General features: G+C 52.4%; 5 protein-coding genes across 5 annotated transcripts; 1 reads left to right on the forward strand and 4 right to left on the reverse strand.

Annotated features, from left to right (window-relative positions):
- Positions 1–31: 31 nt before the first annotated feature.
- ETFB (Electron transfer flavoprotein subunit beta) lies at positions 32–957 on the reverse strand (the record flags this gene model as incomplete). Its single annotated transcript, XM_014694418.1, has 3 exons — positions 32–114; positions 176–818; positions 907–957. The coding sequence occupies 3 exons, from the start codon at positions 955–957 to the stop codon at positions 32–34; spliced, it is 777 nt and encodes a 258-aa protein (XP_014549904.1).
- Positions 958–1,829: 872 nt separating this feature from the next.
- Positions 1,830–3,156, reverse strand: GCS1_0 (ADP-ribosylation factor GTPase-activating protein; the record flags this gene model as incomplete). The annotated part of the gene is made up of 3 exons (XM_014694417.1): positions 1,830–2,135; positions 2,217–3,002; positions 3,109–3,156. The coding sequence occupies 3 exons, from the start codon at positions 3,154–3,156 to the stop codon at positions 1,830–1,832; spliced, it is 1,140 nt and encodes a 379-aa protein (XP_014549903.1).
- Positions 3,157–4,127: 971 nt separating this feature from the next.
- On the reverse strand, positions 4,128–5,609 carry tcg1 (Single-stranded TG1-3 DNA-binding protein; the record flags this gene model as incomplete). Its single annotated transcript, XM_014694416.1, has 4 exons — positions 4,128–4,436; positions 4,513–4,779; positions 4,844–5,141; positions 5,392–5,609. 4 exons carry the CDS (start codon positions 5,607–5,609, stop codon positions 4,128–4,130), a joined length of 1,092 nt encoding a protein of 363 aa, XP_014549902.1.
- A 2,158-nt stretch (positions 5,610–7,767) lies between these two features.
- On the forward strand, positions 7,768–9,738 carry TAH18 (NADPH-dependent diflavin oxidoreductase 1; the record flags this gene model as incomplete). The annotated part of the gene is made up of 4 exons (XM_014694415.1): positions 7,768–7,908; positions 7,974–8,149; positions 8,202–8,300; positions 8,349–9,738. The coding sequence occupies 4 exons, from the start codon at positions 7,768–7,770 to the stop codon at positions 9,736–9,738; spliced, it is 1,806 nt and encodes a 601-aa protein (XP_014549901.1).
- A 678-nt stretch (positions 9,739–10,416) lies between these two features.
- On the reverse strand, positions 10,417–13,236 carry G6M90_00g006060 (uncharacterized protein; the record flags this gene model as incomplete). Its single annotated transcript, XM_014694414.1, has 4 exons — positions 10,417–12,428; positions 12,493–12,849; positions 12,910–13,031; positions 13,130–13,236. 4 exons carry the CDS (start codon positions 13,234–13,236, stop codon positions 10,417–10,419), a joined length of 2,598 nt encoding a protein of 865 aa, XP_014549900.1.
- Between the last annotated feature and the right edge of the window lie 543 nt (positions 13,237–13,779).

Genomic DNA, 13,779 nt, shown 5'->3' on the forward strand with positions numbered 1-13,779 from the left:
TTTTAACACATCTTTTTTTGCTTTGAACCATTTACAATGCACCCAACTCTTTCAATTTGCCAATCAAGCCATCAACATCCTCCACCTTGCCGCCACCCTGTCTAGGCGTAGGCTCTACAACACTCGTTAGCAATCATTTCGTCTCAACCCCCCACCCCCAGAACGTAGCACTTACCCGAAACCTTGAGCACTTTGAGGCGCTTCTCGTTTTCCAATCCAAAGTCCTTCAACGTCTTCTTATCAAGCTTCTTCTTTTTAGCCTTCATAATGTTAGGCAGGCTCGCGTACCGGGGCTCGTTGAGTCTTAAATCCGTCGTAATAATCATGGGCAGCTTGGCACGAATGGTCTCAACACCACCGTCAACCTCTTTCGTCACGCTGACGCTGTCGCCCTCGCCAAACTCAATCTTGCTTGCCTGGGTGGCCTGGGGCCAGCCCAGTAGACCGGCAAGCATCTGACCCGTCTGATTGGCGTCATCGTCGATGCTCTGCTTGCCGAGTATGACGAGATTGCTCTTCTGCTCCTCCGCGGCCTTCTTGAGTAGCTTGGCGACCGCAAGGGGTTCCAGATCGTCGCCCTCTTTGACATCAACGTGGATAGCGCGGTCAGCGCCCATGGCCATTGCTGTTCGCAGAATATCTTGGGCCTTGGCCGGGCCGGCGGAGATGGCGCATATGTCTTCCACGCCGCCGGGGGCTCGTTTCTTCTCGCGGATGCGAACAGACTCCTCGACAGATAATTCGTCAAAGGGGTTCATGGAGTGTTTGACGCCAGCGGTTTCGACAGCCGTCTGCGCCTTGTTGACCCGGGGTTTGACCTATAGTTGGACAAAGGAAGGGACTGTTAGCCGCCATTCATAGGGAAAAGCTACACGATTTAGATGCCACGTAGAAAGGGTTCCATACCGCATAATCAATCACCCGCTTGACGGGAACGAGGATTCTTAGAGCAGACATGGCGACTGTTGCAATCAATGGCTATGTGGAGGAGTTGCAAGAGGCAAAGGCCTACAGCCGTGGTCCTATCATGGCGGTCGACCGAGTAGTCCCGGCTAGGGCCGGCTCCAGCCTCGGCCACCCGAGTCACGTGATCCCCATGTCAAAGTTTGTGCGGGTACAATCCGGACGGGAAGCAAACGCCACGCGCCTTGGGAGTCTGTCTCTCGAGATGCGGACGAGATCAGAAGAAATTGCTGGATGTGATATCGTAAGTGATTATCCATGCTGAAATGGGGGTGGCGTGTTGGTAGGTTTTTGCATCGTGCAGCGAGTCTGGACAACTAAGTGTAAACTGTATGTTCAATTGGGTTGCGATTGAGAGTTTCAGCACAACAATCGCATCAGTTTGGTCACACCGCACCCCTGCCTTCGTCCGCTCCATATCCTATGGCAAATAAATCAGTGAAAGAGAACAGAAAGCGCTGGTATTTCCACAACTAGAGGCTGCGGCCCGAGGAGATAGGCAAAGCGAGAACCGGACTCGGGGCAAGAGATGGATGACCGGCTTCGAGTTCATTTGCTTGGTATGGCATAGAGGGGCGTGGACGATGTTTTGCGACCACCCGGGCACACTGCAGACCATGCACATGTGGCTTTCTGCTTCAATGGATTCTTGGTCTTGCAAGATGAATTTGCCTCCAAAGTGCCACCACCATCTGCTCCTCAGCTGACCTGGCGTTCGTGTTGACCGGCTCTGGATCAAGATCATCCCACACCCAAGCGACTATTACACACACTCGGAACTGAAGAATAGATAAATTATCATAGCTGGCTAACATACAGCCACCATACTCCAATCAACGCCCCCAGCTACTACCCCCGTGACTAAATCACCAGTCATCCCAATCATCTGCCTTCTTCGTAGGCTGGGCGACGCTGGAGCCTTTCTTTCCCATACCCATGGCACTTGTCCCAATCGAACTGCTCGTTTGCTTCTTCTGCTCTGCAAGACTTGAGAAATCATCCCAAAAGTCTTTACGGCTCGCATCTAGTGGCGCATCTCTCCTGTGATTGCTGTCGTTACCCTCGACGAAGCGGTTGAATCCTTCCTGTGCGGATTTTCCGGCCATTTGGGCTTGTTTTGCGAATTGGGAGGCTGTGAGTTGGGCTTGTTTGGCGAAGTCGCCCTCTGCCAACTATTACATCACAAAAGTTAATATTCCCAGATTCGGCTTCAGAGAGAGTTTTGTTTGAAGTGATGGGACAGGGGGACATACTTGCTTGGCAGTCGGTTGGATATAACCATCATTTACCGTCTTGGCAGTCTTACTCACGGTAGAGGTAAACCAACCGAATCCTTTTGATAATGCAGCCATGGGATCCTTTTGCAACTCATCAAAGTTGGGAATACCAGCCTGACCCGCCTTGGCAGGTGCAGGGGTATTTCCAAAGCCAGCATACTTGCCGCCTTGACTCGGCGGAACATCGTCTGGTCTCGAGGCGTTCTCTGCTCCCAATCTTGAGAAGTACCTATCGTCAACCTTGACCTTACCGCCAGCGCCACGGTTACCAGGACTCTCGCTCCGGCTCGTCGAATTGCTCAACGGTGTCCCTGTCCTCGATCCAGCTCTCTGACCTCCCAGAGCAGGTGATGACGCAGGCTTCACCGCAGGAGCAGCAGGCTTCTTCTCGCCAGGAACATATTCTCGATTCTCCACCTTACACGAAAGTCTCTCCTTCCACTCCTCGCCTACGTCGCCACTGTATCGTTCTGCAATGGTCGCATCCTCCCAGGTAATTCCTCGCATCTGGGTGTCCTCGTGCTCTTCGAAAAACGTCCTCCACCTCTCGTTGCCACCGAGCCTCATCCGTTCAATCTCACTCGCTTTGAAGGCGTCCATGGAGATGCTGCGCACAAAGGATATGTGGACACCAAGACCACGGTGTACGCCGGCGCAGGAGAGGCAGATGAAGACACCGAATTTGGGGGATGCCCACTGAGGAGATGGCGCGCTGCAGTCGCAGCAGATGTTGTTTTTGGATTCTTTCTGAAGGGCGGCGAGCTGTATATTTTGCCGTTAGCATGCACCGTTTCCTTGTAGGCGTGTCCATGACGGGAACGGGCTGGTCTGCCAGTTGATCAGGTTGCTTGGGAAATCATGAGCGAACCTTGGACCTCGTCTCAGGGTCGACTTCCCACATGGCCTTTGACGCCATTGTGTGGCGACGCGCGGGAGCGGTCGAGGTACGATTGAGGTGCGGGCCAGGAGTTTCGGATGCAAGTGCGTATGTTTGTTGTGTCTGGTATTCTCGACGGTTGGGGCTATGTGGTATGGAGAAATCAGGAATCAGGAACACAGGTGACGCCTGTTTTTGGCATTGAACATGTGGTGGCTGCCGCCTTGTGAAGAGTTGTGGCACACCCAGTCCCCTCCTCCTCTCTCCTTTGTCGTCAATGCTACCGGCCAAGGCCAAGTGGCTCCAGGTGTCCAATCCCGGGTCATCAGCCAACTTCTGGTACAGCAAACTTTCAAACTGTGGATTGAACCTTGAATGCTATGGGCGGGGCCACATAATTCGTCTACTACCTACTAAGTACTTAATAGCATGTACTCTGTTTACGCAATCACCACTACTTGGTCTATAACGTTGCAACTTCACCGTTCCATCTGGGAATAGATCGATATTTGAATGCCATTTACATGCTCGCCCAAGGTCAGGCCCGACACTCTATACCTCAGTACATTGACGGCAATATCACTCAATGTATCGTCCAATTGCTGTGGAGAAAGGGCCTACTGTGCATCGTCGCAGCCCAGGTGGGCTAAGTTGATAGAATGTCACTACAGATCCATTCTCCTCTTCGCATATCAGTCATGCATTACTCAGTTAGTTTTCTCATGAGGTTAAAATATTAAATTTTCATAACAAGCAAGACAAATAAAACCACTGCCATCCCAAATAACCGCCAGACTCCACCCACATAGACATAGCTTGTGTGATGAAATGTCTCTCAGGTAAAACAAATGGAGCAGTGCCCATAACCGCTTGTCTTCTTAAAAGTTGAACCAGCATCTACCATAAGTGATATGGAAAATCATCGTAATTATTCTCATTCAGGCAAGGAAACGTCCCGAGTCATCTAGCGTAACCCTTGCCTATCAAAACAACAAGACAGGGCTCGCCACTTAAGCAGTGGTGGTGGCAGCCTCAGTGGCCTCCTTGTTCTCCTCCTGAGGAGCGTTGGCCTCCTCATCAGTCTTGTCGGGGCTGTCAATGGCGACCTTGACAGCAATCTCGCGGCCCTCAATCTCCTTGCCATTCATCTCGGTAACAGCCTTCTGCTGAAGCTCCTCGGAGGCAAGGGTGACGAATCCAAATCCACGACCCTTACGAGCCTCACCGCGAGCCTGAAGCTTCTTGATCATGAATCGGGGGATAGGTCGGAGGGCAATCTTGGCAGAGGAAGGCTCGTATGCCTTGAAAAGCTCGATGAGCTAAAGAAGACGTGTCAGCACAACTTTCAACTCTCGCTACAAAGTTCCCACCACCAAAATGGAAATGTCTTCTCACCTTTTCCTCCGTCAAGTCATAGGGGAGGTTGGCAACCATGACCTTGGTCTTGGAAGGGATACCATCGGCAGGGGGGCCGCGCTCGCGACGCTCACGCTGGGGTCGAGTCTGATTCTTCTTTGTTTCCGAGTCAGTCTTGTTCTGATGGTGGTTTGTGATGTCCGTCAATGGTTGAACCTCAGTGGTGCCCTCGATTTCAGCAGGGGCGGCCGCGGCATCGGTGGCGGCAATAGCAGTTTCACCCTCCTTCTTCTCTTCGGTGGCGTCCTGTCACAACAGTTGGGTTAAATCTTCGTCTGTGTATTCTCTTTGGACGTCATGGGAGACTTACACCAGCACGGCCACCGCGAGCAGCACGTCCTCCACGGCCGCGGCCACGTCCGCGACCTCGACCAGAGGCCCGACGGCGTGATCCCTCAGCACCTGAACCTTCACCGTTGGCACCCTCAGTCTTCTCGCCAGCAGGCTCGGGCTTGCGGGCGAGTTGCACAGAGACCTTGCGCTCAAGGATTTCCTTGCCAGAGAGCTCAGCAATAGCACGCTCAGCCTCAGAAGGTGTTGAGAGGTCAACAAAGGCGTAGCCCACAGGGCGTTCAGTGCGAGGGTTCTTTGGGATCGAGACAGACTCACTGTGAGCACTATTAGCAAAGAGGTCTGGATACCGCCCAAAGCGCGAGATTTTGAATGCTAGTCAAGTGAACAGCGCGGCTATCACAAATGCTCCGTTTCATGATGGCAACATATTTTGTCATCAGGACAAAAGGCAGGTGAGCTTGCAACGTCCCTCGGGGCCACATCAAAGCAAAGGCCGGCCATGTCACTTGGCATCCGGCGAGCCCGCATCATTCTCGTCAAGGGTTTAGACAAGCGCACACTTACACAAGATAGCTCTTGAAGAAGTCCTTCAACTCCCCCTCAGTTGTCGCGTAGGCCAGGTTGCCGATGTAGAGACGGCGGCCTTCCGCAGCGCTGGCCGAGGCAGCCTCGTTGGCGGCGGCCTTGTCGTCGGCAGGCTGGCTGATTGAGGTATTGCTCAGAGTATTTGCAACGTCATTGACAGCGGCATCGGTGGCCTTCTCCACGTTGGTAGCAGACATGTTGATGGTTGGATGGAGGATGGTTGACTGTGTGTAAGTTTTGGGGATGATGACGTTCGAACGTTGGGCTTGTGCGAAAGCGACGTCCGAAAGAGCGTGGTGGGTTGATATAAAAGCTCGTGGATTGAACTCTGTTGCAATGAGGAGGGAGATTGATCAGGGTAGCTTCGTGCCCTAGATGGGGTTGAAATAGACAGACGGCAAGCGTTGCGCGGAGTCACAAGTTTGGCTGATGTTGTGTGATGAGGAGAAAGGAAAAGGGGAGAAGGTGTTCAGGAGTCGCGTATCTGAAGGAAATAATTTTTCGGGCTGGCGTTTGCTGGGGGCGGCTGCTGCAGTGGGCAGGGAGCGGGACCAAACAAAGACAGGCAGGGGTATCTGGACCAAGCAGGGCGGGAAGGACAGGCGGTGCTGGGGCTGTTCAGCAAGAGTGCCTTCCCTGGGATGTGAGTGTGCGCCGTGAGTAGCGAGGGGGGGCTTCTGTTATTGGCATTTGTCCCTGCCAGAGGAGACCAGATGTCGCGGTGCTTCTTGCTGGCGACCAGTAACAACAGCTGACTGTACCTGCCACAAAACAGTTGGGACTTGACTCTGGTGCCACTGGCCAACCACAAGCCAACTCCAGCCCAGCACTGAAGACACAAGCGACCAGACAGAAGCACTTGAGCACGACGGCCAATGCGGGGGGGAGGCGGTGGCCGTTCTAGCTCCTTCCATGCATGACCGCACGCTTGACGCTGCACATCCTGCATGTCCGTCATGCGTATTGTATGTACGTACATTCAAACATCAGCAGCAGCAGCCTTGAAAGAGATGAAGTGTACAAAGGAAGGCCAGGACACGCAAGGCACGTCATATTTCCCCGTGGACACTTTGTCCAGTCCGTTTACTCTCCGAGATGAAAGCCTCTCCTTTATTTGACGAGTGTCCTCTTCACAAACATAAGTTTTCCTCTTTCAAAGCCCTCAGGCACACCTGCCGTCTTGTATGACACAGGACAGTCGCCAGCCTGGTGGGTCTGGGCATTCGGCTTGAGTGCCTAGTACCCACCTACTTGGCAGGCTGGTTGCTGTCTTCCAAGGCTTCAATCTGCGTACAAGTTCGGTCAGTCGCTCTTGCCCGTTGAATCATGCATGTGCGGCGAAGCCCTACCCTTAGCCGGTCCCCAGAAGGCTGCCCAGACGCACAAATCGGCCATGGCCATTGAATTGATGGCTGAAGTGCTCGCCATCTTCATCTTCTTTGATGTGAATCTTGCCCCTCTGCCCTCCCGTCATCTTGCCTTCACGAACAAATCCATCAGACGCCGCCTTCACTGACGGAGCACCGGCACCCATGCCAATGTCCCACAGGTCCACTCGTCCCGAGCCTTCAGTGAGCTAGACCACGAGACAGGGATAGATGAGTGACGACTCTATATACCACAATGTTTTGCTGTTCATGCTAATGACTGCGACACACGATTACGTGCAGGACGCAAATCCATGCGGGGGAGCTAATTTTACAACACTGGTTGGTGTGAGCGCTTGTGGCGACGGCGTGCTTCCCCGGCAACGACTTCGCTGCTACGACGTGTAATGCGCAAATTGAGGCAGCGCATGTGACGAGTCAGGCCGATGAGCTCAGGCTAACTGAAGTCACTCTACAGCGCCAGAGCCCTGGTGCATGTCAGCCAGTGGATTTTCTGCCAGCGGCAAACCGCTGCTGAACATGGAAGCATCGTATCATTGTGCGTCTGGAGACATTGTAAAGAGCACGTGAATCACTCCCGCACAAGCCTCGCAAAATCTGATTGAAAGCTACCACGCAAGATGGCAATTATACGGCGCCCATTTCGTCCATTGTAGCTGTTCCGTGAACGTCATTGGTGTCAAAACAGATTGCGATGCAACCTCCCGATGATTGATAAGATCTCGGTCGGCCTGGCCAACGCCACCGACCGGCATCGGACCCATGGAGCGCCGAGTTTTAATCCATCACAACTCTGCTCACAACCTTCTCACGAACCAGTTCATTGTCATCAACGACGTTACACACGTTAGCGGGCGCCCCGCGACGGCGTTTCTCATGAGTATACAGCTTTCTGAGCAGCCACCTAGCTAGCCCTTCCCATTGCACGCATCGTTTTGCCCAAGAGCAAACAAAACACGCTGGCGGCATGACCAGCTCAGACAGGACCGTCCTGGTCCTGTACGGCTCCGAGACTGGCAATGCCCAGGATATGGCCGAAGAGCTCGGCAAGCTGTGTCAGAGACTGCGCTTTACCAGCCGCGTCGAGGAGCTAGACAATGTGAACTTGGTAAGTTGTGCAGCAATTTGACTCGGTCACTCCCCGGTTTTGCTAAGCGCCTTGTTTTCACACAGAATGAACTCCTCCAGCATCAGTTCGTCTTGTTTGTCATCTCAACAACCGGACAGGGTGACATGCCACACAACTCCCTCTTATTTTGGAAGAAGCTGCTCCGCAAGAAGCTGCCGCATGACTGTTTGGGCCAAATGAAGTACTCGTGCGTTGGTCTCGGTGACAGCACCTATCTCAAGTGAGTTGCATCAGTTGGCCCATGACCAACATTTGGCTAACTTCATGCGTAGATTCAACTGGGCAGCCAGAAAGCTTATCCGGCGTCTTGACCAACTAGGGGCCTCTACATTCATTGAGCCGTGCGAAGCTGATGAGCAATTCCCAGAAGGGTATGTCCTTGCCAATGCCCTATCAAGTCTGCATCTAACGTCCAATAGTATCGACGGAAGCTTTGTGCGCTGGGCAGATGGCCTCCGCAAACATCTATTAAAGTACTACCCCGATCCAAAGGGACGAGGTGCCGTACCCGAGAATGAGATGCTTCCTCCAAAATGGTCATTAGCACCCGCCATCGACAAACGCGCCGAGGTCTCTAGAAAGTCTCATTTCAATGGGGACACCAAGAAACCACCCTCAACACCGCCACTCAACCAACTACCTCTCCCCTACGGATTGCAAGCCACCCTCGTTGGAAACAAACGACTCACTCCCGAAGAGCACTGGCAAGATGTACGCCTCGTGTCCTTTGACATCCCCAGCTCGCTGCAAGTCAACCCAGGCGACTGTCTGACCATTTATCCCAAAAACTTCCCCGAAGACGTGCAAAAAGTCATCACCCTGATGGAATGGGACGCCATCGCCGACGACCCTCTCGATTTATCTCTTTGCTCCCTCCCTCCCACATTATGTCCTCCTTCCCCATCTACCCTCCGCGACTTACTCTTGCACAACATCGACATCAACGCTGTGCCCCGGCGCTCGTTCCTCAAAAGCCTTTCCTACTTCTCCGACAACGAGGACCACAAGGAGCGCCTCCTCGAATTCACAACGACCGAATTTCTGGACGAATACTTTGACTACGCCACCCGCTCCCGAAGAACCATCATCGAAGTCCTCGAAGAGTTCTACTCGGTCCGCGTTCCCCCTTCGCACCTCCTCGAAGTATTCCCACTCATCCGCGGCCGCGACTTTAGCATTGCCAACGGCGGCAAGCACCTCACCCCGGCATCCCCATCTCCAGCCACGCGAATAGAGCTCCTAGTTGCACTCGTCAAGTACCGCACCATCCTGCGCAAGCCTCGAGAGGGCCTCTGCTCCCGCTACATAACCCACCTGCCGCCCAGCACCCCCCTAACCGTCACTCTCAAACCTGTTCTGTCCCCCATCCACGGCGCCGTAAATGCCCAACGGCCGCTCATAGCCATGGCAACAGGCACAGGCGTCGCCCCCGTCCGCTCACTCATCCACGAACGAATGACGCACAAGTCCTCTGCCCCCATGATATTGTTCTTCGGCAACCGTAACAAGGACGCAGATTACTTCTTTGCCGAAGAATGGAACGCACTCGCTGGAGACAAGCTTACTGTGTTTACGGCGTTTTCCAGAGACCAGCGGGAGAAGATATATGTGCAGGATTTGATACGCAAGGAAGCTAAATTGTTGGAGGGGTTGATTTCGCAGAAGGCCATCTTCGCTGTATGTGGGGGCTCGACCAAGATGGCAGATGCATGTAAACATGCCGTTTTTGATCCCTACATCGAGGGTGGGGATGAGGTGGAGAGGAAGCGTATTTTGGATGGCATTACTTGGTGGCAGGAAATCTGGTGATGAGCTACGGCTAGAAAATCAGTTTACTAGAACGCTTTGCAGACACGCTTTACTCAAGAGTAAGGGGTGGATCCATGTCATAGACCGAGACAATTGCAACATACGTCTCGAGACCTCGCGCCATTTCAAGATGACAGGGTGCAAATCAAATCGATGCTCCAACTGATGATGAAGTCGGTATTCAGCATTCGGCTACCATCTATCCTGCCATTTGGTGCCACTGAACAGAGTTCACACCTCTTCTTCATGCCATAGTCTCTGCACCCACCACGTCCCCTCCACTACACATCTCTTGCTCAATTCCATTCCATCTCATAAGAACGTAAGGATATATATGGCGAACGAACCTTGCCCCACATGCTCCGAGTATCCAAGTTTGTGCCCAGAACAAAACCAGAAAAAGAAAAAGAAAAGAAAAACGAGAAGAGCATTTAAGTCCCGAATTGCAATGAAAGTAAAGGACAGACTAATAACTCCGGTTCCAGATTGCACCCCTTCTCATATTTGTCGAAATAAATTTGACGATTACCAAAACTCCTTCGCTATTGTTACTTTCAAAAAAAAAAGATTACAAGAATACGGTATAAAAGATCGCTTAAGATGTGGACGCCATCAAAATAAAGAATCGAGTTGGCGAAATGCGATTTCATCAGTCGCAAATCATTGATCGGAGCATTGTCATGATCGATATTCTTCCCAGCTGTATCGTTTATCGGCCATTTGAGGAACGTGGATTAGATCGCGACCAGGATCGATGCGGCCTTCCTCAGATGATTCATCTGAATGTACTGGCTTGGGGGACCCTGTTTCGCTTCCATGCTCTCTTGGCTGAGAAGGCAGTGATTGTCTATCTGTCTCCCACTGACTTGGTAAAGTTCCATGGTGGCCGTGACTTAGCCCCATGCTCGAATGGTTGGTGCATCGTGGTTTTTCTTCGGCCATTCTGACCTCTTCTTCTGTAAAGTTGCTCCCCAGGCTTCCTTCAGATGTGCGAGATCCGGGAATAAACATGCTGGCAGGTATATCGCGCCCATCGGAGTTCACAATCCGTGAGCCAGTACCTACGGTATGGCCTGACAAGCGAACGTTCTCAGGCAACGGGCCCAGGCACACAACTTTGGAGGGATCAATAGGGGTCCGTTGAAATGCGGCAGGTATTGGGGGAGGTCTTGCGTCAGTCACTTGGGATACTGGCGTGTTGGAATTTGAGGACAAAGATCGGCTCGCTGTAGATTGACCTCCGCTTCTAGTGCCTGATGAAAATGATCTAGGAGGCATCGATGCCGTTAAAGGTGAAGGCAGTTCAGCTGAGTTCCAGTCTCCTCTTGGTGACACCGGCGATGGCTCCGATACAAGGAAAGTGTTCGAGGTTGAATCAGCGCCACGAGATCTTGTTGGAGAAACTGGTGATGGTTGGTCTATCATGTCCGTTTGAATAGTTGGCCGCAGCTCAGGCACAGAAGCTTTCTCCAACTGCACAACGGTTCCGTCAACGGGTGGTGTATATTCCGGCACAGGACCTTGAAGCTGCCGATCCAATTTTCTCCTCGCAATCTCGTAGGCACTAAGGTGCTGTGTGCTGTCTGTGCCTAGGTCTGCTTCGCCCAAAATGGAGTTGTCGTCGCTGCCTCCAGCATCCAATTCGGCGGGAGCTACAGGAGCTGGAAGTTCGTATATTTGGTGATCAGGGGCTTCCGCCGGGTCGCCGCCGGCTGTCATGGTTGTTCCTGCCCTTCGAGATCGTCTGCGTCCAACTATCCTGGAAAGCATTCGATATACGGGGCTCCTGGGGGAGTCTGGCGTGAGTGTCGATGCGGAGTCTTTGCCATCATCGAAGTCGTCGCCCGACCGTTCACGCTGTTGTCGTTTATGGCGTCTGTAGCAGAAGAAGGCAAATACGAGTGTGCTGAAGAATGCCACGGCACCAACAGCTATACCAACCATCTCTCCTGTAGAAAGACCATTTCCACCATTGGGGTCTGGTGGCGGCGGGTATGGGCTGTTGTTTGGACGGTTTATCTTGGTCAGCTTTGCATCTCCAGTCGGATCGCTGGGAAACCGTGCTTGATGTATTGAAAAGACCCCAGAGTCATATTTCGTCATGAGGTAGGCCTCCTGCATGAACGCGTTTCCGATAATCGCGGTGCTATTAGCAGGGGCTTTCCTGAGGGTAAAATATGGAACGGCAGGGTCGGTATATCCAATAGCTCCCTTCATAAAGGGGTAACTCAATAAGCTCACGAAGGCTGTGATTGGCACCGTAATGTTTACGACACCAGTAACATCAAGAGGATCGCCAAAGTTATCGCGATTGTCCATGCTTGAGAAGCTAAACACAAAAGCAAGGGAGCTATTGGATGAATACTGGCGATACTGCTCGTTTGTTAAGGTGTAAAGCTGGAAAGTTTCATTATAGGTCAAGTTGAGCGCCTTGGCAAAGTTGTCACACAACGCGGGGGGAAGCCAGAGGTAGGGTGTTGTCGTGTCAATAACGGCCGTAAAGGCACTTTTATAATCCAACAAGATCCGGGTGGCTGGTTTCCAACTGCTTCCGTTTGATGAGGATACCTCAATGCCTCGAATAAGGGGTCTGGGAACACCTTCCGTCTGATTCAAGGTAAATGTCTTGTCGTGCATGGCTAGTCTGGCCGCATCGTAGCCACCTAGCGTCGCTGATCCAACAGTGTTGCCTATAGTCGCAAGTCAGTACATGTTACACTTTCTCGCTGCGTGATATATCAGTCGGGGACGAACGGTATGATGCCCCAGCAGTATATCCGTAGCTGTAGCTGGAAACCCAACCAAATGATGCCACGGCTTGTCTCATTGGAGGGGTGGCAACGATATCACCAAAGTTGCCTGATCTCATTCCAACGCCAAAGAATCCGAGAAAGTAGTCTGTCGAGTTGATAGCTGATATGAGAACGTTGGACATTTGATACCCAACACTGGTCATGGGATTGAGACCTGCTATGGTGTCAAAGCCATATTGTCCATTGCCCCCTGTCCCCAAGTCCGGTAGCCCAAGTTCCCATGTTCCCAGCCCAGACCAGTGCTTTGAGTCGGATGGATAATAAATGCCTCCTCTGTTTGAGCTGCAATGAGGGTCGTCTGTAGCGAAACACGTCAGCACACGACGAAGGATTGTTCGCGAAATACGCAACGCCATACTTCTGTTACATCCTCCTGGTCCCACAGCCCAAAATTCCGATAGCGCCGTACTAAACAGGACATTGACGTTGTTGGAGCCAACTAGGAAGCCGAACGTCGACCAATTTCCGTCTACTCCCAGCCTGTGGTACATAAGTTAGAACCCATGTTTAGATAATAAAAGTTCCTTTGCACCCTGGCAATGTTCGGTCGTGAGAGTTATATTGAAGCAGTGACTGACCACGCGGTAGGGTAAAAGGCCACGGGCTGTGGCTCTGTTGCCTTCACGATCGGGGCAACAGATGCTGAGACAGCAGCAACTGTCGTTACCGCTGCTTGCGCCCTCATATCGTAGGTAGAAAATTCGCCCCTCGTATACTCGTGGGTCGAATGTTGGTGGCAGCTGGTGCTGAGCTTCTCCGAATTTGAAGAACCCCCAGGTCACCGTCAAGTTGGTCAGGTTGTCCTGGGGTTCATCGAAGGGGCGTCTGAACGAAACGACTCTATTTTGCCATTCGCAGCCTAGACATTGAAGTAGTCGCGTAAAGTTCAATGGCGATGGACGATACAAGAAGGATGTTCCAACGCTCTCATAACCAGTTCGTCCTTTATGGTCCTCTTCGTAATCGGCTCAGTACAGGATTGAAGAATGGGATTCCGAATGGGCGGTAGAGGCGAGGAAGCGCGGGCAGCTTAGTCAAGGGATGCCGTGGAGAGTTGATCGGCAGATGAGTTGGCGAAGAAGTGAGTGTGGAAGATGAAAGTCCATACAGAAAGTCGGCAGAGCATTCGGAGGGCTGTCACTTGGATCGGGGACATGGGGGATATGGGGCGAGAGCCACTGGCGCAATCGAGGGACCATTCGATGTGACAGGGGTTGGGCGGAGAATT

This window comes from Metarhizium brunneum, chromosome 1, assembly GCF_013426205.1.
Source record: "Metarhizium brunneum chromosome 1, complete sequence".
Classification (NCBI taxonomy): Eukaryota; Fungi; Ascomycota; class Sordariomycetes; order Hypocreales; family Clavicipitaceae; genus Metarhizium; species Metarhizium brunneum.